The 22,374-nt window shown below is 42.4% G+C and overlaps 1 protein-coding gene across 2 annotated transcripts in view; it reads left to right on the top strand.

Annotated features, from left to right (window-relative positions):
• Nucleotides 1-22,374, top strand: part of LOC119464483 (WD repeat-containing and planar cell polarity effector protein fritz homolog) — a 42,997-nt gene that overhangs the window by 10,179 nt on the left and 10,444 nt on the right. The window contains exons 12-24 of one of the 2 annotated variants that reach the window (XM_049655603.1): nt 3,713-3,749; nt 3,834-3,904; nt 5,002-5,052; nt 6,346-6,417; nt 7,830-7,921; nt 10,499-10,597; nt 11,660-11,765; nt 12,273-12,387; nt 12,689-12,812; nt 17,425-17,488; nt 18,712-18,814; nt 19,720-19,865; nt 21,261-21,592. In XM_049655603.1, coding sequence (XP_049511560.1) covers nt 3,713-3,749; nt 3,834-3,904; nt 5,002-5,052; nt 6,346-6,417; nt 7,830-7,921; nt 10,499-10,597; nt 11,660-11,765; nt 12,273-12,387; nt 12,689-12,812; nt 17,425-17,488; nt 18,712-18,814; nt 19,720-19,865; nt 21,261-21,592 — 1,412 coding nt within the window. Of the gene's footprint in view, nt 1-3,712; nt 3,750-3,833; nt 3,905-5,001; nt 5,053-6,345; nt 6,418-7,829; nt 7,922-10,492; nt 10,598-11,659; nt 11,766-12,272; nt 12,388-12,688; nt 12,813-17,424; nt 17,489-18,711; nt 18,815-19,719; nt 19,866-21,260; nt 21,593-22,374 lie in introns of both variants that reach the window. The other variant, XM_049655602.1, reaches the window with a different exon arrangement.

The raw sequence follows: 22,374 nt of genomic DNA, 5'->3' as shown, positions 1-22,374 counted from the left end.
AAATTCTGTATGAATTGTCTCCGCACGAAATTTTGAATATGGTAAATTATTCTTTAAAAAATGCCTGGATACCCTCAGAATGGAAAATTGCTAAGGTAATTCCGATACTCAAAAAACATGGAGGTGGATATTATTTAGATAATATTAGACCAATTTCTCTCACATCCAACTTGGTTAAACTAATAGAAAGAATTTTGAATAGCCGAATGACGACATACATAGCTGAAAACTCAATACTTAGCCCCAGTCAAATTGGCTTTATATCAGGGTGCTCGATATGGTGTGCGCACATAGATCTAGAGAGTCAAGTACTACTTGCACGTCGTAGGCGAGAATATTCAGCATTGGTGACTTTAGATCTAGCTAAAGCTTATGATTCAGTGGAACATGGACTTTTGATAAAGCAGCTAGAGATGTACAGGTTTCCGAAATACATCACGGCGTGGATTGCAGAATTTTTAAGGGAAAGAGAATTTTATTGTTTTCAAAGCGGATGTTCATCGTCAAGGTATAGACAGAAACACGGAGTACCACAAGGATCAGTGTTATCTCCTGTTTTATTTAATATATTTTTAAGCTCCATCCCTTCGCTCCATGACATTCATGTATACGTTTATGCCGATGACATCGCTTTTTTCGCGTCCAATGATGATCTAAATGCACTGTATCAATCGTTACAAAATTACTTATGCATGCTTGAAACCTGGATTGCTAATATACATATGTCTCTGAACGTTAGAAAAAGTGCACTTCTTGTCTTTCCTTTAGATGTTCCCATTAATATTTCATTGGTGTATCGTCAAGAGTTCATTCCCCAAGTGAATTGCCTTAAATACCTGGGAATCACGTATGATGGGTCACTAAACTGGAGAAGCCACATTGAAAGAGTTGCGTCTAAGGCAACTCGTGCCGTGGGATGGCTACGTAAGATCAGTCATCAACGATATGGGCTGCGAAGGCATACATTAATTATGATATATAAAATGTATGTCCGACCGATCATGGAATTTGGAAGTGTCTTGTTTTCTGGTAGCCCAGCTTATAAAATTCAACCTCTGATAATATTAGAAAGGGAAGCTCTGCGATTGTGCCTTGGACTCCCTAAGTTTGTTGCCAACACCGTGCTGTATATGGAAGCACGAATGCCAAGCTTAAAAAGCAGATTGAGGATGCTTACAGTCCAAACGTATTTAAGAATTTACGAATCTCCTCAAAGAAGACCTATGTATATTTTTATTAACGAACCAAGTTTATTCTTTAATAGTCATCGGTCGCGATTACACACCCCTCAGATCGTATTCGTACAGGCACTGCTATCACCATTGAATGTACGAATTCAACGCATTCAACCAACAAGTCAATCAAAAATAAGCCTCCAGATAGAATTTGACGATATTTTCCCCTCAAATGCTAAACTAATTTCATACCAATATTTAAATGATCAGTTACAAGATTACCGCTCTCACCTGGAAACAAACAATGTCATAGCCACTGATGCTTCACAGTCCGAAGAGAAGGCTGGCGTAGGCATTTTCTCTCCTTCTCTTAATTGGTCCTTCTCTATTCGCCTTCCAGATTACACACCTATTTTCATAGCAGAATTATTGGCCATTGTCCTAGCGCTACGTAAACTTCCTGCAAATCAATCAACAGCTGTCGTAGTTACAGATTCTCTATCGGTATGTGTGTCGCTTTCCACGGAAACGAATGCAGCTCTCCTTAGCTTGTTTCACAATTTAGTCCCTAAAAGTTTACAAAAAATTAACTTGCTGTGGGTTCCTGGACACCGCGGTTTATATCTAAACGAAATGGCAGATTTATTAGCAAGAACGTCTCTAAGTGGGCCTTTGATCCCTGTTTTACCGGATACTTCTTACGTCACTGCATCGAAATACAGAAAATTTTGTTTGCAAAATGATTTAGGCAACTTACCGCTGAAACCATCTACAGACTTTCAGCATCTAGGTTTTTGCTGGAATAAACAGTGGTGCTCTTCTCGGCAGTTGGAAGTTACTTACACCAGACTACGCTGTCGCATCCCGCAATTGAATTTTTATTTACATAGAGCTGGTCTCACGATGTCCCCTCTATGTCACAACTGTAAGGAAATTGAATCAATAGAACATTACTTTTTATCATGCTGACGATATTCACGCCACAGAAAGTTATTACTGGAAGCTCCACTTTACAAAATTGGATTAGGTTTAAACATACCAGTATTGTTATCATTGGGGGCTTCAGCACTAGGCTATAGTCACAGAGACGTGTGTTGCGCAGTATTTAATTTCTTAACTGAAACAAAACGATTACCCTGCTAATTATTGTATTTGTATTCTACACATCAGATGCATTCATATAACCTAAATTGATTTCTCCAAATTGTTTTGTTAATATTACCTCCCTCTGATTGCAACAATTCTTCACTTTCACCTTTTAAAGTCAGTCTGACTGCTCGCTCGCGTGCTAATCTGGTTAGTGCGACATCTGTCTTTTTTGTCTTTTACTTGGCATTTCTTGTTTTCTTGTTTTAAAATATGAATTTTCTTTAGCATTCCCACTGCCGCCCGATTCTTGGCCTATCCCCCTTAGTGGGTGCGAGCCATAACGGAGGTGCATCATCATCATCATCATATCATTCCCATGTATAATTTCACTTCTGTCGTCGTGATGGGGAGGCCGCGTTTACGGGAGTATGAGCCATTGCTTAAGGGGGTATGAGCCATTCACAGGTTTAATTTTGAAGCAATTTAATTTAATCGCAAGTGGCAGTGCGACAACGGTGGACTGCAGGCATATCGTCAGTGACTTCGTTTTCTCCGTCGCAGCCGAACGCGTGTGTAACCTCATTACGAAACGCAAAGACATAACCAATATTTCGGATAAAGAAATTTTGCTATAGTGAAGGTTCACTGCATATGGGCAAAGTAAAACCGTATACAAAGTGAAAAATCCAGCCATTTATATTGAAGCGTTGAACAGTTTCTTTTTTTCTTTTTCACTGACAGATCAGGGTAGTATGAGGTAGCATGATGAGAGACAGGCATAGGCATCGCAGGCAATGTAATGGACTGGCAGAGGACTGGGGAGGCCTTCATTCAGCCTTAATTGGGCTGACGATCGATCTAGCAAGTAACTAGTCACTGTACTGTAATGTGTAAAGAACATGGTGCAGTCTAATTCGATTTTTCTGTCATCGTAAGCTGCTGGAATTTATGGTACGGATAACTGTGGCTTGTACACAATCGGTCTGTATTGCTACCCTCTTTGTACTTTTTGGAACTTTTAAGTTAGTTAATTAAGCCCACTAAATGGTGCTGATACTTTGGTTTTGACAGACATTGTAATTTGTGCTAGTTTCATTGCCACACCTGTGACAGTGGGACAGTGTCACAGTAAACAACTTGTTAAACTGACTTCCAATCACACCCAAATTAATGAATTTTTTAGCTGGGACTGGGCGTCTTTTTTTCTAATTGATTTTTACTGCTAGCATAGGAACAAACACATTCATTATAGCTTAATAGAACTTCTTATGTATGTTGGGGGGATTTACTAAACATGGTATTTTGGCCCTCGATGGGACATACGAAAGCAAGTACACACACACACAAAGTGCCATGTGTGCGTGGTTCTTTGTGTGTTTATTCTTGCTTTCATATGTCCTAAACTCATTAATTATTTCTCTTTGTTTATTGATAATCTCTCTTTGCAGTTTGAGAGAGTTTCTATGATATCCATCTCTTTACAAGGTAAGCTGAAAAAAATGTGTTTTCTTCTCATGGCCTGTTGACGGAGCATTCGTGCTTACTTTCCCTCTTTTTTTTTTTTCGTAGGCCGTGTAGTCACTTCCCAGTGGAACAACGCAGAAGACAAGCTTGTGCTGCTTTGTGACGATGCGTCCTTGGTAAGATCTTCATGAAATGCGATAATAATGGTTACTGCCTTGATGCTTTCTGTCCCTTCTGTAGCATCCCATTTCAAAAACGTGCGGATTGCTTCTTTCTTGCTACTGGCAAATTTAATAACGCCCAATTGTAAGCAAAGAAAACGAGAGTATACCATGGGAATTTGGGGATGTGAATTTTGGAGCATTAAGGAAATCGGAATGATAATCCTCTCTTGTGTATCGGCAACCATTATCAGTTGTGTGGCTGTGATCTGCCTTTTAGCAAAAATTTAATTCTGTGGTTTTACATGCCAAAACTATGATCTAATTACGAGGCATGCCGTAGTGGGGGGCTATGAACTAATTTTGACCGCCTGGAATTCTTTAACGTGCAGTGAATACCAAACTGTCCCGAAGTGTACTACAGGAGTGATTATTCAGACTTCTTTCATTCAGGAGAAAGTTGCAGTAAATTTTTTACAATATTTGCAAAACGTTCTACTTATGAATTAGTTTTATATTTCATAGCAGTGTATACTACTTGCACCAATTTTATCCACTTTAAATGTCTCAGTAGGTGGTGTCTACAGAATTGTGATATGGTTTCTATTTTTAAGTTACAGAGTTGTAAGCTTGATGGTATTTATTTCTTTTTTTTTTTTTTCTTTTGATGTGTGTGTATCTGATTTTCATCATTCTTCGTGAAAACAAATTGGTGGCATAAATAAAATTTCAGCTGTCAACAATGAGTAGATTTTAGCTTTTTCTTTTAAATAAAAAAAAAGGACACTTTATCAAATTTTCGTGCAGTGAATACTAAGGAAAATAATTTTCACTCCCATGTATTTTAGATAGGAGCTTCCATAGGTAAAACTTCCTCCTGAAGAATTCACGATTCCCTGATGTACTTATAGAACAAATGCAAGAAAAGAAAACATTGCAACATTTTTCACAGGCATTATATTAGTCCTTGCTTTCTTGTAGTTGCGCTGTGCTTGTTTTGGCTCCTGTGAAAACTTTCAGGAAACTGAGCTTTGCTGACTTGCAGCGGTACTGGCTGTAATCAAGAAAGCACCCTCATTTGTCGGCCTGTCTTTTTATTGTTTCTTTCCCAGGTCCTCTACGATGCCGTACGCCAGACTACGCACTTCACGACGACTTCTTTTGTGAGCCATAATCTTTTAAACTTAGGTTCTTGTCACGCTCGCTGTTTTGTTGGGTTGTAGTATTACGAATGATCCACATTCTGATGCTCTTAGAAAACAAGCAAAATAGAATGCCAGACTGGCCAAGTTACTAATTAACACTATGTCTTACACAAGTGCTCAGATTTGCTTGTTATTAATTACAAATACTGCCACCTGGCCTTAAAGGACACTAAAGAGAAGCACTGAACCAGTTTAGATCAGAAAAATAATTGTATGAAAGCTCTACTTTTGTCAATTTCTTGGTAATAAGTTAATTATTGAAAGAAGAAATAAATGTCGAGGTTTCGTTTTTTGAAGTTCACATCGAAACTCCACTGCCAGTACGTCAGTGCAACGGCACAGATTTCAAAGTAATTTTTTTTGTATTTGGGCCATTGTGGCCTAGTAAAAATTATTGAAACTTGCCAAGGTTCAACTTTTGGCTCTTTTAGAATACAACAATAGTCCATATTTACTAATAAAATTTATGTAGGCCTGAGGAAGCACTATCAAAATTCATGACATCATGATGAGGTGGTATGGAAACTTCCAGGTGACATTGCCACCAGTTTTTCATTTTTGCATCTTTCCTGTCTCACCAAGTCTCTCGTAGTAATAGTGGGCTTTTTGCTCTTGTTGAAGGATAATGTACTAATACAGAAAAATAATTTTTCAATTTAGTGTTCGTTTAAGCACTAAACCACGTAGCAGTATTTTGCAAGTCGTATAGACACATGGAAAACTATTTTATTCAGTGAGTGATATTGAACTGACATGTACGATAGTGAGCGTTATGTTATATCTGTGTCTACACTGCATATATGTGCCAGTGTTGGTAACATCTCATGTAAAAGTTGCGTGAATGTTTTCTCTGTACGCGTAATGACATATTGCATGGGTGATGAAATGTAATAGTAGTGATAGTTGGGTTGGAACGTAGCCAAGGCATGCCATGGTGGGTATTTGCTGGCTTTGCGTCGATTGACATTCTGGCTCGCTTACCCTAACTTAGAGTCGGAGGAGCACATTTAAGGAACCGGAGGACCTTACACTGGCCTCCACCGAATGACCATGCAATAGTCTTGTAATGTTTTAAATAACGACTGCATTTTTTTTTTTTTAGAGACAGGCAATTTTAGCCATTTCAGTTCAACCCCAATGCCCAAATAACTGGGAGGACAACTAACATGGCCACAGTGACTCGAGTGGCCAGCTAGGAAAGCCAGTTGTCATAGAACTTTGTGCTTGATGAGAGACTGGTGTTTCTTCTAGGTTGGAACAAAAGTCACCTGGCACCCGAGTGGCTCTGTTGTGTTCTTCGCCTCTGAAGAAGGTCAGCTTCAGGTAAAACTTTCCTCTGGTCTCATTATTCACCACATGCAATTTAATTCTCCCTTGGTGCTATGAAATGGTCATTGGGTGCACGCATGACAACTACTCGCATTCAACTAATAGCCAATTCGGTCACCTGCTAGCAGTGGTAGTACATTGGACCTCCCAACAAGTAGCTGCATAGGAGGCGACCGAGTTTGCTGGAGTGAGTGCCAAAACGTCACAATCTCCTCCTCCTCCCGCGTGAGCACTTTCCATGTCGTGACATCACGCAGTCACCTCCTGGGATATAAAACCGAAACTGCCAGTAGGAAAGCTGTTATATTAAATTAGTTAGGGCACTGTGACGCGTTCCAGTACATTCAAAGAGAAGCTTTTTTTGCGAACCTCTCTTGCTGACCGTGGATGCCGCCTGCTGCTGCTGCTGCTCGTGCGTTCTCGCCGAATAGCTCACATTTGGCTGCGAGATGATGGTGCCATCTAGGAGCGATGGCTCACACTACTTCACCCGCAGCCGTGGAAGGTAGAGGGGGGAAGCCGGCCAACACATGCGGGTCGTTGGCCTCTGGTGGAGAGGCCGAGGGGGCTGCAATGCGGAGAGCAGCGATGAGATGGGAGAGAGGGCACCGGAGGAGATGGGCCTCATGTTGCGCATGCGTTGCGCCGCCTGGCAATTGCGTAGATGGTCGCATCTGTGCCTCCGAGGGGAGGTCGGGTACCCCAAACAAATGGCATGGAAAGGTGTGCTCCTAATTCAGCGCCAAAACACCTGAGTAACCACCACAAACACATGTAATTAATCATTATGTTACATGTATATGTTTTGTTTACAAGACATTGCATTTTCTCTATAAAATACCTGAATGAAGCGTTCGGTTTCACTTTGCACTCACGTTGAGTAAACACAAACACGTGTTTGAGCATGTTTTCAGCAAGTTACCGCTATAATTCAAAGCAGTGTACAACATACTTGTCTGCTTCTGATGTCCCAATATGTTCTGTTTACAGAACTGTGATATCGTTTCTAATTTCAAAGTGACAGAGTTGTAAACTTGATCTTTCAGCATTTATACATGTGTGACTTTCAGCAAATTTTTAAGAGAAGTTGACAGCCTAAATCGCCAATCATCTCCCATATGATTCGAAATTTTTTAAAGTGCTGTGAACTTTATCAAATTCGTTGCAAAGCATGCCATGCAAAGCAATTTCTCTGTTTCCATGTATTTAGCTAGGAACTCCTGAGGCACCTCTGAACTTCCTCTGAACTGCACCTTGTTGCTGGCTTTTGCTTTCTAGAGAAAGATGTCGCCTATTTTTTTCAAGACGTGTGTTAGCTATAAAACAGAAAGAACTTGGAAGTAAAAAAGAAAACACTGATAGATATTGCTGCACAAGACAGAACTGATAGTTTGTCTCCAATGCAGTGCTTCGACACAGCTCTGTCCACAATACAGCTGAGGCTTAACGACGAGTCCTCGAGTGCTGCACCAACTTTGAACATAGGCTCCTACCTAAGGTATGTTCTAAACAACTTTGACCTTGTAGCCAGCCTAGTGCTGCATTGCCTTTTATTAGTCTCTTACTGTATGTATTTTTTTTTTCTTGTACAAAAAACTGGACAAGTCTTTGTTTAGGCCAAATACGCTTAAATAAACCTCACTTTTCTTAAGGAATGCTTGCTTGCAATTTCATGAGCCAAAGTTGTTGCATGTCATATATGATATACCATGCAGTTACAGGGATATTTTACAGCCATATGAAAAGATGGATGAATTGCAGAACACTTCCAAAAAATATTAGAACCGTTGAAAAGCTTGAAACATTGCTTTGAAAAATTGGAGTGTATTTTTCACAGCTGTAGCTAGTACAAGTTTCTTTAAAATTTGATGTCATCCTTGACTGACTAATAGATAGCTTCTATATCTAGGCAGGATCATTTATAGACCTTGTCTTAATGTCAGTTTTTGCTTTGGGTAGTCATTAGGAGCTTGATGCAAGCCAAAGGAAAACCTTCTTCCTCTGAGAATTATTTGTTGTTGCTACTGTTGTTATTAGCTCTTGAAGTATGGCAGGCCCCACACTAATTTTATCCTAAACACTGCTAGTATTTTAATTTCCTGGCCAATTTATCACTGTAACGTTGCTAATAAACGGTTTAGCTTGGAAAAACGTTATATTTTGCCACCAGATTTGTTCTTTCATGAGGAAACAAATCTCTGCTCTTCTCCACAAAGCAACCCATAACTGCATGCTGTAACATATATGATGCAGCAATTAATGCTTGCCTCACAATACCATTAGAGCGTCTCTCGTGATCGAAACATCATGGTAGGCTAATAAATAGTATACGAACATCAGGGTATATTTTGTGTACTGATTTCAAGTGTATACATTGTGAAAATAACCAGTTTAGTTTTATAACTTTTTGCACATTGTATGACGAGCAGCTGCCTCACATTTCTGAAAGAAAAAAAAGTAGTCAAAATTTATTTGCAGTGCCACAGTTGCTGTATTTAATTGCTAGCGAACATGAAAAGAGGATGCATGAAGAGGGAGACATTAGCTAGAACAGCTTGAAATTTTTGAGCTGCAAATATCAAGACAGGATGGTAGGAAAGACAGCTGTGATTCAAAAACTATGACATGAATATCAACCAGGAAGCCTGAATTTCCATATCCTAGTAGGACAGTGTTGCCTTCGGCAAAAGAGGTCAGTGCAATTTGAGCAGATGACCATCAGTCAAGGTTTGAAGTGCTACCAGGAGTCCTGCATTGTACATTTTGATATGATGCATATTTGTGTACTTTATTCAGCGAAATTGGATTGAGCAGTTATAGCACTGCTTGGTTGTGACGTCTGACTAAAAAATTTGGAAGACGCTTAAGCTTCGCCTTTAAGAGGGGAACGGGATAGCATTCAAAGATCCCTGAATGCTTGTCAGGCTTCCCGGCAACTGCAGCTTTCTTCTTTCTCCACCTTCGCCTCTGCGCGCCGCTGCCGAGGAAGGCGAGCGCCATCTGGATGGTGTTTCAGCAAGTAACCTACCTGGGCGCGCCGCTGTATGAATGGCTGAAATGCTGGAAAAGGGGTTCGTGTTTGAGTTTCCTCGTAACAGAATTATGTTTTCTCGTATATTCAAGTTACACTCCGACACTGCCGTGCCTATAGGCGTGGCTAAGTCGTACTTTAGGATTTTTCTGAGGTATTCTACTTTGGGAAATTCAGTTAGTTCACTAACGCCTCTGCGCCATGAGGAGCGCCTGCGTGGTTCGGGATGAATTTCTCCGCCATGGACTTACGCCGACACCGACGCCGGATTTTCTGCGACATGGGGCCCTTAACATTATGGCATTAATATGGCCAATAGCCAGTGTGTTTATCAGTGTGTCACAATAGCCCTGAAAAGTGGCAGAGGTTTTGAGTAGCTAAAGGAAAAGGCAGGGGATATCCTTTAAGCAACATTGCAGGCTTCCTGTTGCATTGACTACACAGGAATGAACGTGTTGTGCTGGTCTTCATGGCCAGCATTGTCTAGCAAATTAAGCAGATTTATTTACCACGCTCAAGGACTGTCTCATGGGGCCTCTTTAAGATTCACAGCACTGCAGTTTCACGAACATCTTGAGGTGATAAATCATAGAGGTAATTCTAACCTGCCTATATAGCTAGATTGTGAAGACCCCACATAGCTTGCACATATTCTCGTTGAAGACAAATGAAGAAGCTGTGAGTTAAAAGCTCATTCGAAGTAAGTAAAACATGATGATGCTGATTCTCACCTCTTGTCGGAGCTGCTTGTTTTTTCATGAAAGTGTGGGTTTCTTGAACATACCGGGGTATCCGCAGTGGCATTGAGTTTAGTTCATTTCATAGGAATGGATATTTTTGAAATGTGTCCGCTGACACTCACAAAGATGGTAAGAAAAGAAAAATTCGTCAGTACAGTGCTTCACTCACAACTGAAATTTTATTGAAGATTAGTTAAAGATTCTCGTAGACCACCTCGCCATTTTGCTGTTATATATTGGTATATTTATTTTATGACAAACGCCTTGCTCACATGACTCCTCCCATTTCCTTTTCCAGCAACAGTGGTTCCTTGCATCGGCTGATGTGGCAGTCCAATGGTGACGCTGTTTTGCGCTGCCCTACTGCTGCAGTTTTCAGCTGCGCTGCCTTGCTGTTTGATGGGTAAGTCCTGTGCGAGGGTTTTGACTAATTTGCGTGCTCTCACTTGCGCCTTCATTGGTTAGTTGGAAATGGTCGAGACTCAAACAAGTGAGCCACTGTTTGTTGGCTCATTCACATGATGGTTGCGGGTTCAAATCCCGGCAGCTGCAGCCGCGTTCTTGATGGGAGCGGAATGCAAAAATGCTTGTGTACTTTTTTAACTTCTCACAGTAGTAAAAGTTATCTGTGAGAGCTTTAACAGGATTGAAAATTTTCTTCATTTCTTTTGAGACGTGTCGTTTATAACCACTAGTTATCTCCTTAATGCCTGCGATCACACTACTTATATTAACAAATGTTTGCCGTTACCAAAGTTATTTACCTGTTTCTTTCGAAATTGACTATGAGTGCTTGCATTCGATCCCAAGCTGCTTCTATTTTGGCTCCTGCCTTTTGGCCTTTATCAGTCGATGCGATAGCACCGGCTGCAGCTTTCTATCCTTCGGTCCGTTGGCGAGCGCCTCTTCTTCTATGACGCAGTGAAAGTGAGTGTGAAGCCTTTTCTTTATAACTCGTCTTCGGTCTCACACCCACCGTGCCAAAGCGTTTTTTCTTTCTGCTGCCCATTCTCGTTTTGCACAGCCCAAAGAATCTTCTCATCCAGGGATGTAGGCATTCAGCCTACTCCATAGCTTTCAATGGTTCACCACAGTGCCAGAAAACAGGCATGGAGCAGTGGATAGAGCCCATGTCTTGAAGCCGAAGGAGCCCTGGTTCGATTCCCCAAACCATCGCGGAATTCTTTGTTGTAGTAAAAATAAAGAAAATAATTTCAGCATTTCAGTGCTCGTCTTATGGCCGCAGAATAAATTTGTGGCAACATTTTGAGCTTTTTTGAAAACAATGTGGCAAAAGGCGAAGCCTTGCTGATGAAGATGTATAACTGAAACACCCTGCACTGTGGCGCTATTGTTTCACAGTGGCCTGTGTCAAACCTGGCGTGTCATAGATTGTTACGGCTAATAAATTTTCTAACAATCTTGAGCTGTTTTCTTTATTTTTTCTCTCTCTCTCTTGGTGCAGTGGTCCACTGGCCATTCTCAAGTTGCCACTTGGCTTGCTCACCAGAGGGCAGCTGGGACCGCTCGAGCTTGTGTCGCAGTACTTGAAGCACCTGCAGATAGATGAGGTACTGACTGCCATTGGCTACTGACAAGTGGTTCGTTGGTAATTGGCATCATGCAGAAAGGTAGCAGTTTTGTTGCATCTTAATGCAAAAGCTATTAATTGGAAGGTGTTTGCTTGGACCCCTTACAATCGTTTTTATTGCGTAATGTCAATTACCATTCTGCACCTCCTCATTTCTACGATGTTTCATATGACTGTACAACTGCATTTGTCTCGCAGAACCTTGTTCCATTTTGTTTCTATAAGCGTAGTGTCGATCACGCATAGGTCCTGAGTCATTCATGTGAGTCTCCCAAGCCTGTCTCGGCCAAGGTGTCGTGCTTATGCATTCTTTTATACATACTACATACTATTGTACTATAGTTGGTAAGCAATTTCAAGAATTTTATTATCGTACATGTGCATTGAGGCGTTACGTGCTAGGTTAATTAAGGGTTAGAAATTTCTTTCGTTACCAACTTGCAGCATTTGTTCTGCCATTGTGGTCACTGCTTTGTCGGTGTCGCAGGCCGTTCACCTTCTGTTGAGCCTGGACTGGGGTCGTGTTCCAGAGCTGTCTTACATGTGTCTCAGCAAGATAGTCAACTACCTGCTTCGACAGCCCCTGGATTCCAAACGTGAAGGTCTGTAGGGTGACGTTGTAAATACATTTCTGCGTTTTACATTAATTTGAGTAGGTTTAATTTGACTTGGGGCCCAGTTAAAGCTTCCTCTTAACTTGATGCTTTTGGAACATGCAGTAGCGCCCCGCGAACCGTGATGTGGTTCTGCACATTTTCCCATTCATATGAAAATGAAGGAAGCATGTGACTGCAGCAACGTGCGAGACAGTTGTGACGAGATGCAAAATGCTGGGATAAATGTTTCGCCTGCTGACCAGCAGTTTGTCATAGTCACGAGTAACTTGAAGCCTCACCTTCGCAGTTCAACTGGAAACAGCACTGGGAAGCTTCTACGGTCCCGCTCAGCCAATACCAGATTCGGTGGTTGCTGAATACGGCGCTCGCATCAGCCACCTGGCGAGGCGGTTTTTTCATCACCTCCTGAGGTACGACACGCGGAGTGACGCTGCCGGCCACTTGTGTATGCCGTGGCATCGTGCAGACAGCGTTATTGTCAGCAACGTCGAAAGCTGAGCAAGTTGGTGAACTTGAATTGCGTTTGATGGTAACATGGCCAAACAATCAAAAGAAAAAAAATGTGGATCCCACTTAAATGTGTGAATCGGTGATAAGCGAAGCTTTCTTTGATGTTTACTAAAATGTTTTCACTTCACTTCTCCTTCTTTTTCACTTCTGTGTAGATCAATTCTTGATCAATGCACACTTTGGGTCCATTTTGTTCCTTTCACTTGTTTCTTTATACTCAGCTGCTTTTATTGCCAAGTTCTTCGCCTCTTGCCTCTTGTTATGCTTGTCTATTTGAGCACCTATCTAGTGGCACACATGTACCCATTCTGGGTGTTTGGCCAAAAAATGTTAAAGTATGCAGTGCCACTTGCCAAGTTGCACTCACTCGGTGTTCCAAGTTGTTGCATACTCGCCAAGATAGCAGCCACCAACCAGCTGCAAAGTTTGGTAAACAGGCAAAAAAGTTCAGCTTTCAAATCAGCAGGCTTCAGTGATACCTCTGCCTCCGGACCCGCTGTGATAGCAGTGGGTCCTTACTGCTGGCATCGCCGTATTCCTAAAAACGACTCTATTAATTGTGATGCGTACAATGTGGCCCTCGTCTGCAACAGTGTTGCCTGGTGCGACCTCCGAAATATGTACACAGACGTTACGACTCTCAAGCTCTGCGTGACTCACAGAACCGTGCACAAGTTGCCAAACCTGGAATGTTTGTGCAGTAGCTCAGTGGTTAGCGCATCTTGCTTCCGTACTGCATGTTTTGCAATAGTGGTAGTGGGCAAAATTTTGTTTTGCTTTGCAATATGGCGAGGGAAAGCCAATTATGTGGGGCAATTACGGGGAACTCCAATCATGCGAAGAAAGTTTAGAGAAATAAAAATGGGCGGGAGCGCATATGGTAGGCATTACCATATGCACTCATGATTAGCAGCTTACCAATGTCCTTGAAAACTGTAAAATCATTGCATTCTACCGGTACTAACATATGGGGCAGAAACTTGGAGGGTAACAAAGAAGCTCGAGAATAAGCTAGGGACTGCGCAACAAGCGATGGAACAAAAAATGTTAGGCCTAACGTTAAGAAACATGAGCAGAGCGGTGTGAATCAGAGAGCAAATGGGCGTATGCAGTATGGAGCTGGGCAGGCCATGCAATGAGTAGGCAGATAACCAGTGCACCATTAGAGTTACAGAATGTATGCCAAGGGAAAGGAAGCGCTGTTGAGGACGGGAGAAAATTAGTTGGGGTTATGAAATTGGGAAATTTTCAGGTATAGGATGGTGTCAGCTGGCTTAAAGACCGAGGTAATCGGAGTTTGCTGAGAAAGGCCTTTGTCCTCCGGTGGACATAAAAATTTTTATGTTCATTTTAGGTAAACAGCTCGAGTTGTGTGCCCTGGTGAGCGAAAATGCAATGTCAAATTACTTTGGCCGACCCAATAAGGATGGCAGCACCTCTTAAGCAGTAGTACCTCTTAATCAGTGCCGTACATATGCATAAAAAAACCAGGCGGAACGGACCAGCAGCATCGTACATGTATGACAGAAACCATGTACGACAGAAAACAAAGCTTATCCGCACAGTTTGTTTCTGCCTCGGAATATGGCAGTTCTGCAGAAGTCTACGAGATTGAGTGCTTGTACATTTGGCTGGTCAAAATAGACCGCTCAGAACACATTTGCCTGGTTCATTTGGAGCGTCATACTCCTGCTCGGAGGCGCTCCAACCTTCACAACCTCTGAGCGCAACCAGGATCTGACAGGTACTTGGTCGATATCACGTAGCTACTCCGATTGCTCTGCAATTAGCTAACACATTCAGCTGGGGCCGCCTTTCTCTCGCTGCAATCTTTAGAAGGCTCCGCATTGCTGCGAACTGAGTTGGAGCACGGTAGGAACAAGTCGAGTTTACTATAAGTTTAATGACAGGGAAAAATTGTTTTCTTTCTGAGGACCCCATATGTGCTTCCTTCATAGCCTCATGCTGGGCAACCTGGGGTGGATGACAAGTCATGTTTTCTTTCACATTGTCTGCCTTTCTCATGTTTAGTATTTACGGTATCACGCTCGTGTCAGCCACAAAGGATTTGCCTAACACAAAGTGTTCGCAGATTACAAAGGTGCTGTTCGAGCTTTCATCTTGGTAAGGTTAGTTCAGAAGGATGGTTTGCGGGGGGAGTTGGCATCTCATTCTTGAGGCGAGCAGCGTGAAAAGCAGCATGTTTGTCTTTCTTACCTTTGTGTCAAGTCTTAATTTTGCGCTGCTCGCCTCAAGATTCGTAAGGTTAGAGATGCACTGGGCTGAACCACATCAACGATTTTGTAGGTGGTTGCTAAGCGAGCTGTAGTAATATGATTTAAAAAATAAACGCTTGCCAGCAATGTTTACCTCCATTTTTCAAAGGAGAGCAATTTGACATTTCAGTAGTGACAAGCGTTCTCAGTGTCACTTCCTGCCAACCACTGTGCTCCTCCTCAGGTGTTGTGGGTGCATCATTGCAGCAAGAATGCTTTAAAACCTAGCCTAATCATTATACTTGATGACATCATAACATAATTAGCATGGTGTCCTTAAGCTAATTAACATATTTTGTGACGTTGCAAACTAATTAGCATTAAAAAATTACCAGCAATAGACTATGGCTGTGCCACTGTCAAGTTCTTTTTCCAGGCATGCGAGGGCCTTTTTTTCTAGATCGTTCATTTGCCTTTAGCATTTCTTCAGTGTTGTATGATGCATAAGAAATGTGGAAATGTCTATTTCGAAAACATTTTTTTTTTATCTAGGAAACCTCCAACTTGTGACACCGAATCAATTCCTTTCCTGCTTGACTCACAGAGCACCGCAGTGTGAACTCTTGGGCTGACCTTCTAACCTCTTTCGGTACGGCTGCATGACTTCCTCCCAGAAAAGCATGCCTTTTACTTCACTGTACTGACCTTATTTCGTGACCTTTGAGCGTCTTTAAGGTGCTCTGAGCATGAAACATGATCATGTATCTATCTTCAAACACAATATTGCAGGTTCGATCCCTGGTGTGGCAGCTTCATTACGATAGGCAAAACGATAAAACACTCTTGCACGAACTTATAATTTCTGATAAGAAGCCTCAGGTGGTTAGGATTCACCTGGAGGCTGGTGAATGGTGACTATGACACACCTCATGGATAAGGCATGGCTTTGAACCAAAAAGCACCGTGATATAATTTTAATTTTTAGTTTGAGGTTGCATGCTGTTTGAAACAAGTGGATTTATGTTACTCTCAGATATGTTCAAACATGTTGCATTTGATGGCATGGTTTCATGTTTCACCACCAGGGAGATGGTCGAACATTGCAGTTCATAGCAATGTGTTGCAGAGTTATCTCATTTACATTGTGCAAGCATCTCCTTTGTGACATTACCCGATTATGTGCGTGGTGCAGGAATTTCAATCGATCCTTGTCCTTCACGTTAAATCATGATATCTATGCATGGTAATGACTGCCGAAGATTGCTGTGACCACATGTTCTCTCAACTGCGCCTGCTTAATTTGGCCCATCAAAGGTAGCTTTTAACGAACGTACTGAAGTCCCAAATTTAATTTTGAGCCTTTAGATCAAAATTAAGTTTCAGCTCAATTAGCACCGCCGCCTCGCACTGCACGCGGAATTCTGCTTGCACGCACATTTGCACACACTGCCACTGTACGTTCTTTGCATGGTGGCAGCTCTCCCATGCTGCCACTGTAAGTGCGCTTGCATGGGCAGTACACTTTCTGCACCGCCAGTACACTGACTCTAGTGTTGTTTAGTGCTGTCTAGTGCTGTGATTTTTCTAGCTGGCCTCTATATGTAAAAGGCATAATAAATGCCCTTTTGTTTGTTGGCACTACTCTGTTGTCACTTCCCTTTGTCCCAAGAGCACGTTTGAGACTCCACAATGGACAATGTGAAGGCACACAATTCTTAGTGTTGTTCCCGCCTGAATATGAATAATCAACTAGCCAATGCTTCCACGTTTATGAGAGACTCCAGTGAAGGTCAAGTTTGAAAGGAAGAAGCAAATGTTTCAGCTTTCTTGTGGTGCATGTCTTCTCCTAAGTTGAAATGCTTTGCTTTTTATTTTAATGACTTTAGTTGGTGCACTGTTTGCATCATAAATTGTCTTTTCTTTAACTGATGGGGTTACATTGCATATTGATGAACTACGGGCAATTCAGATTGAATTGCAACATGTTCTAGATTGCTTTAAATTTATACTTTTGACTTTTTTGTTTGCGGTTGTCCATGTGTAGTGAGGAAAGACACATAAAACTACAGGAAAGAATGTCTGTCATGGGGGCTGAATAGTGGGGTGTCTCCATGTGTGCAATGTTTTTTTGCTTGGGCTGACCACAGTTCCATTTCTCACTGCCCGGCACAGGATTCAGTCTTGGAGTTGGTGTCATGCTTTTTTCTTCAGTTTACGTAGCTTCTCTGTAAGGATTTTACAGCACTGTCATATGCAATCATATTTTTCATTGCACTGCCACTCATCGCTTCGCCAGGTTCGACAGGCTGGAAAAGGCCTTTCTTCTGGCCGTTGACTTGGGATACTGGGATCTCTTCATGGTAAGGCTGCCTTTCTTTGTCTGGGGTGAGTTGGCATTGCTTCTTTGAGTTTAAGCATGGGTGACCAAATAAAATTGTGCCAACAAGTGGCTAAACCTCTCAAAACAGGCCTGAATGAGTAGCATGTCTTCTGTGTCACGTGTCACGCAAGAATTCAATGCTGTGTGCCAAGGCTTTGTATAAATTGAGCATTTTCACAAATGCCATATAATAGCCTTTTGTGGTCAGCTGCACTTGTTAGTGTCGTTTATGTCTTTAATCTAGGTGCTCCTCATGTATTTCTGGTACTTACATTACCTCGGCTAATAAAACCTTTATATTAAATGCAGTTCGGTGAATACGCCAAACTAGAAACTAGCTGGGTGGCAGGTGAGCACATGCTATGGATACAGTGTGCCTTGCAAAGGTAACTTTGCTGAGATTTCAGGCCAAAAAAGTCAAGGTGGTATAACTATGCACTGAAAGATACTTTAGGGACATTGAATACAAGCTATGTTTTCTCTCCGTGCTTCTCTAGATGACCAGATGGAAGGTGCCATTCGCAGGAAATGTATGCATTGTGTTGTGGTTCAGCTAAGCTTGATATCAGTTGGCAGTTTACCTCATTATATAGAAATTTCACTACATTAAAATTTGGCCTTGCATAAATTAAAGTACAGTTGTCAACCAATCTTTCTTACATGGTAGGGATGCTTCTCTGCTTTTCTGGCCTTGTTTTGCCTCGTGCCACACGATTTGGAAGTTGCATTTGCAAACGACCACGTGTAATTAAGCAATTTGACCACTGGCATCCATGATATTTCACTTTATTGCCTCACTCTTCTGCGACAGTAGTGAAATTTCATTGCATAGAAATCACACATAAATGCACTCCGTTATATTTAGGTGAAAAATACATGGTGACAACAATTAAAATGGACACCGACCACACCACGAAAGTTTAAAAAATATATGACGTTTTATAACGTCTTATATATTTGTTAAACTTTCGTGGTCAGTGTCCGTTTTAATTGTTGTCATGCATATTCCCGACCAGACGGGTTTCCATCCAACTCTTGACTTCAAAAATACATGGTGTTCTACCAACATGGATTTATGAAAACTTAAGTACTTCATTACATCGAGGATGTGGTTGTATTGAAGTTCCATTATACCGAGGTTGAACGGTGTTTGCAAGTGTTCATGTCCAACTTCAGCCATGTCACTCACCATTTTTCTGTCAGGACTTGCACAACATTGCAAAGAAGAAGGGAGAAACTGGCCTGATGGAGGTTGCCCTGCGACGTGCCAATGCCTTGAAGCCAAGCCGGGGGCTGTCCGACTGCGGTGAGCGCCACAAAGTGTATTTCTTTCTGTTAATGTGCTACTTATTGCAACGTCATGTGCTACTTATTATCGGCGTCAATTTTTTTGCCTGTCTGGAAGCAGTTATGAACTCCTTGGATGACGGGCTTCAAATCTTGCATTGTGATCGTTGGTCTGATTCAGGGCCAAGCACGCTGTCTTGACACGGTGCCAGTAATACTGCTGCCAATGTGTCCAGCGTCGAGTCACGCCATTCTGATCAACCGAGAATATAATTAGCACCATTTTGAAAAGGCTCCATGCGGTCTGTGCATGGCCAGCAGGCTTCTATTTTCATGACTTCGGTTCTCACGAAACTCAACCTATCTCAACATGTTTTTAGATTTTTACAGATATGAGTTAATGAAGCTTTACTGTATTAACCCTCAGTCCAACAATACTTCTAAGGGCAGATCTTTCCGTCCGTTGTTAATTTGCCACGCCCATGTACTGGGCATTTCGTACTGCATGCTTATTGGGTATAACACGAGGCACATGATGTGTGACAGTACTAGTGCAGCAAGAATTTTTCTGCTCGGAAATAACCCACCGTGGTGGCTTAGCGGCTATGGTGTTACGCTGCTAAGCACGAGGTCTCGGGACCACATCCCGGTCGCAGCAGCCGCATTTCGATGAGGGCAAAATACAAAGACGGATCGTTTCTTGACTAGCTGCTACTGCTAAGCACATCGATCTGATTATGCTTAGCAGGTGTTCTGATTAGCTTTTTTCCTGATTGTGTTTCAATTCATGGTAATGCTGCCTTACTGAAAATCATTTTGCGTAAGTGATTCTAATTATTTTTTTTTCTTGCCCATCAGGCTGCATTAGGAATTAAAGTGGGCTTAAAGAACAAGTGTGCTTTTCTTTGCTTGTACCTTGTGCAGATTCGAATGACTGCGATTCGTCAAGCGAGCTCACCGACGACTGTTGCTCAAGCGATGATGGGACCCGCTGCAGTCCGGCTATGGCTGTGGCTGTGGCATCCTGCTCTGGGGCCACTGGTGTTTCGGAATCTAGTCGCCTAAGATTGGTACGCTTGTTTGAACAAAGCAGGATTTAAATTCTTCATTTACGAAGATATTGTTTGTATACTTGGGAAAGATGTGCACGCACAGGCCCCAACAGGGAGGGCCTTTCGTAGGGAGGGCCTTTCGTAGTGGATTAAATAAAAGGCGAGTTCATGTTATTTAAACTCCAAGTGAACTTCAGAAACGATACAGGAAAGCAAGCTTGAGTCTTAAAAGAAATACGAAATGTATAATATGTGGTATAAGAAGCGATAGCAGTGCCAAATAACATATCCACTTTATAGTCCCAGCTTTTTAGTTTATATAATTTGCTAATTTTAGATTGTTGCTATAATTTTTGAAAAATACTACTGAGCAGGAGCCCCTCAAAACATTGAGGATAACGCAGGGAACACTGAGGAGGCTTAGGTTAGCTGCAAAATTCAAGAAGGCAGCCATACAATTTCTAGCCGGAAAAAATATTGCAGGTCTAAGATATTTCAAGACAAACCCTGGCCCAACACAGTGACATCCTGTGAGGACAGGATCTTGCCTCGGGCTAGCATCGGACACTTCTAGGCTTGCCAACTCTTGAGTGGATGAAGTTGGGACGGTGTCAGGGGGGGGGGGGGGGGGGAGAGGGAGGTGCATTGAGAAGCTGGCAATGACCGACCCTGTCAGTGCCAGGAGCCGCCAGTCTTAATATACAACAAAGTTAAACAAAGTGTTTTAGTCCTAGTGTGTCACAACTTACAACAAGAAAGGTGCAGTATAGTTGCTTGACTAACGCGCAGCTACCAATACGGATAGGGTTACTGTGAACTGTTAGGGCCTACAGCACCACTAGAAACACACCCCCCCCCCCCAAAAAAAAAAAAAAAAACTAGAAAAAAAAACAAACGCTTTTATGTTTATGACAATGCAACAGAACACAGACCAAAAAAATGTGCAAATGAGCTGTAAGGCATTATAAAAATGATATCTGGGGTCTATTTATGTTTATAGAAAAGGAAGAGAAATGGAAGAAATGGAAAAGTCAGGACATCTGGCCGCCCACTTGGTCAAATCGGGACACGGGACATTTACTCTCAAGACTGTCCCGCTTAATTCGGCATGGTTAGCAATCCTAGACGCTTATTACGTGGAGCTTCTCATATGAAGCTTCCATTGCGATTCATATTTCTCCCGTTTTCCCATCCCGTAACCTACTTCCCTAATCAGGCCTTGAACCATCAATCAAATGCTGTGCTAATCTCCCTCTACTCCTTAGAGCTTACTCCTTAGAGCTTACCCATGCGTCTCGAGACAACTGGCCAATAAAACCTCATAGCACCGAAGTGACACAGTATTGACAGAAATGTTTCTTTGGCTGCAGAGTGTAAAAAAAATGGTCTTCTCTCCCGACAACACCGTTTCAGCCTCCGCAAGGCCAGTCGGCAAACCTGCGACCATCCGTGCCGACTGCTTTCACAGTCGGTGGTGCCAGTACCAGCGGTTACCACTGGCCACCACCACGAGCGGTGCCGGTCATGCCAGCGGCAGAGGAAGACCTCATTGACCTGAGCGACGACTACGAGTGCACATCAGAAGGTGTGCGGGTCGCCGTGCCCATCATTGACCCGCTGGTTCCACAGACGTTGGCTTCCGCAACGATGCAGCAGTCTGTGATAAGACCGATTCCGAGGATCCAGCCAACTGACCCAAGAAGAGCTCCAGCAGACCTGAGCTCCATCGCATCCGAATCCTACAAGTGGGTGTTTTCTGCCGTGGCAACTTTTTTCAGTGCTATGTATCGCCGCAGGCGACATAGAAGAATGTGCGCTCTCATGTCAAGGGTGATAGTTTAGCTGAGGTGTGTATGAGGTTTTTTGAGGCATAAGGATCTTCTGTGTTTATACGAGTATAACATATCTTGAAGAAAAAAAAAGTATGCAGAAACCACTAGAGAAGATTGTCAAAGTAAGCGAAGCTTATAGTGTTTTGTACCATACTGTGCTTGTCTCTGTGTTCTTTTCCTTTCTTGTCTAGTCTTAGTTCTGTGCAGCTGTGCATGAACTTTGTTGCAAACTTGCATCTCGCTTTTGCTGTGTATTGTAGTGTAGCGCAACACCGGGTGCATCCTTTCTGTCTCTGACCTAGACCAGACCCGAAGGTGGTGCATTGTTGCTTCATGTTTCAAAGCACCAGCTGCTGCTAGGGAAGGATTAGGGAAACGAGTGTTCCCTCACTTTTATTAGTAAATTGGTGCTATGCAATGTGACGTACGTGCCAGGCATCTCAAAGCGCTAGCTTGCGCGAGGGAAGGAGTAGAAAGGTTAAGTGGGAAGCAATATTTGTTTCTCTTATGTAATGGGTAGAGAATTGGGTTGGGGCATGGATTACCTGGTTTCAAAGCCTACCAACGAACAAGTAAGGTTTTTTTGTTCAGTGACGGCTTGTGTGTTTAACTTACTACCGCACAGTGCACTTCCACACCTGTGTTTCCGTGTACTCGCATGTTGCCATGCCTCTCCCTTCAGTCTTGCCGAGCAT

The sequence above is a fragment of the Dermacentor silvarum genome, chromosome 9 (assembly GCF_013339745.2).
Source record: "Dermacentor silvarum isolate Dsil-2018 chromosome 9, BIME_Dsil_1.4, whole genome shotgun sequence".
Taxonomy (NCBI): Eukaryota; Metazoa; Arthropoda; class Arachnida; order Ixodida; family Ixodidae; genus Dermacentor; species Dermacentor silvarum.
Note: the sequence above shows the minus strand (reverse complement) of the source record. Positions and strands in the feature narration are given on the sequence as shown.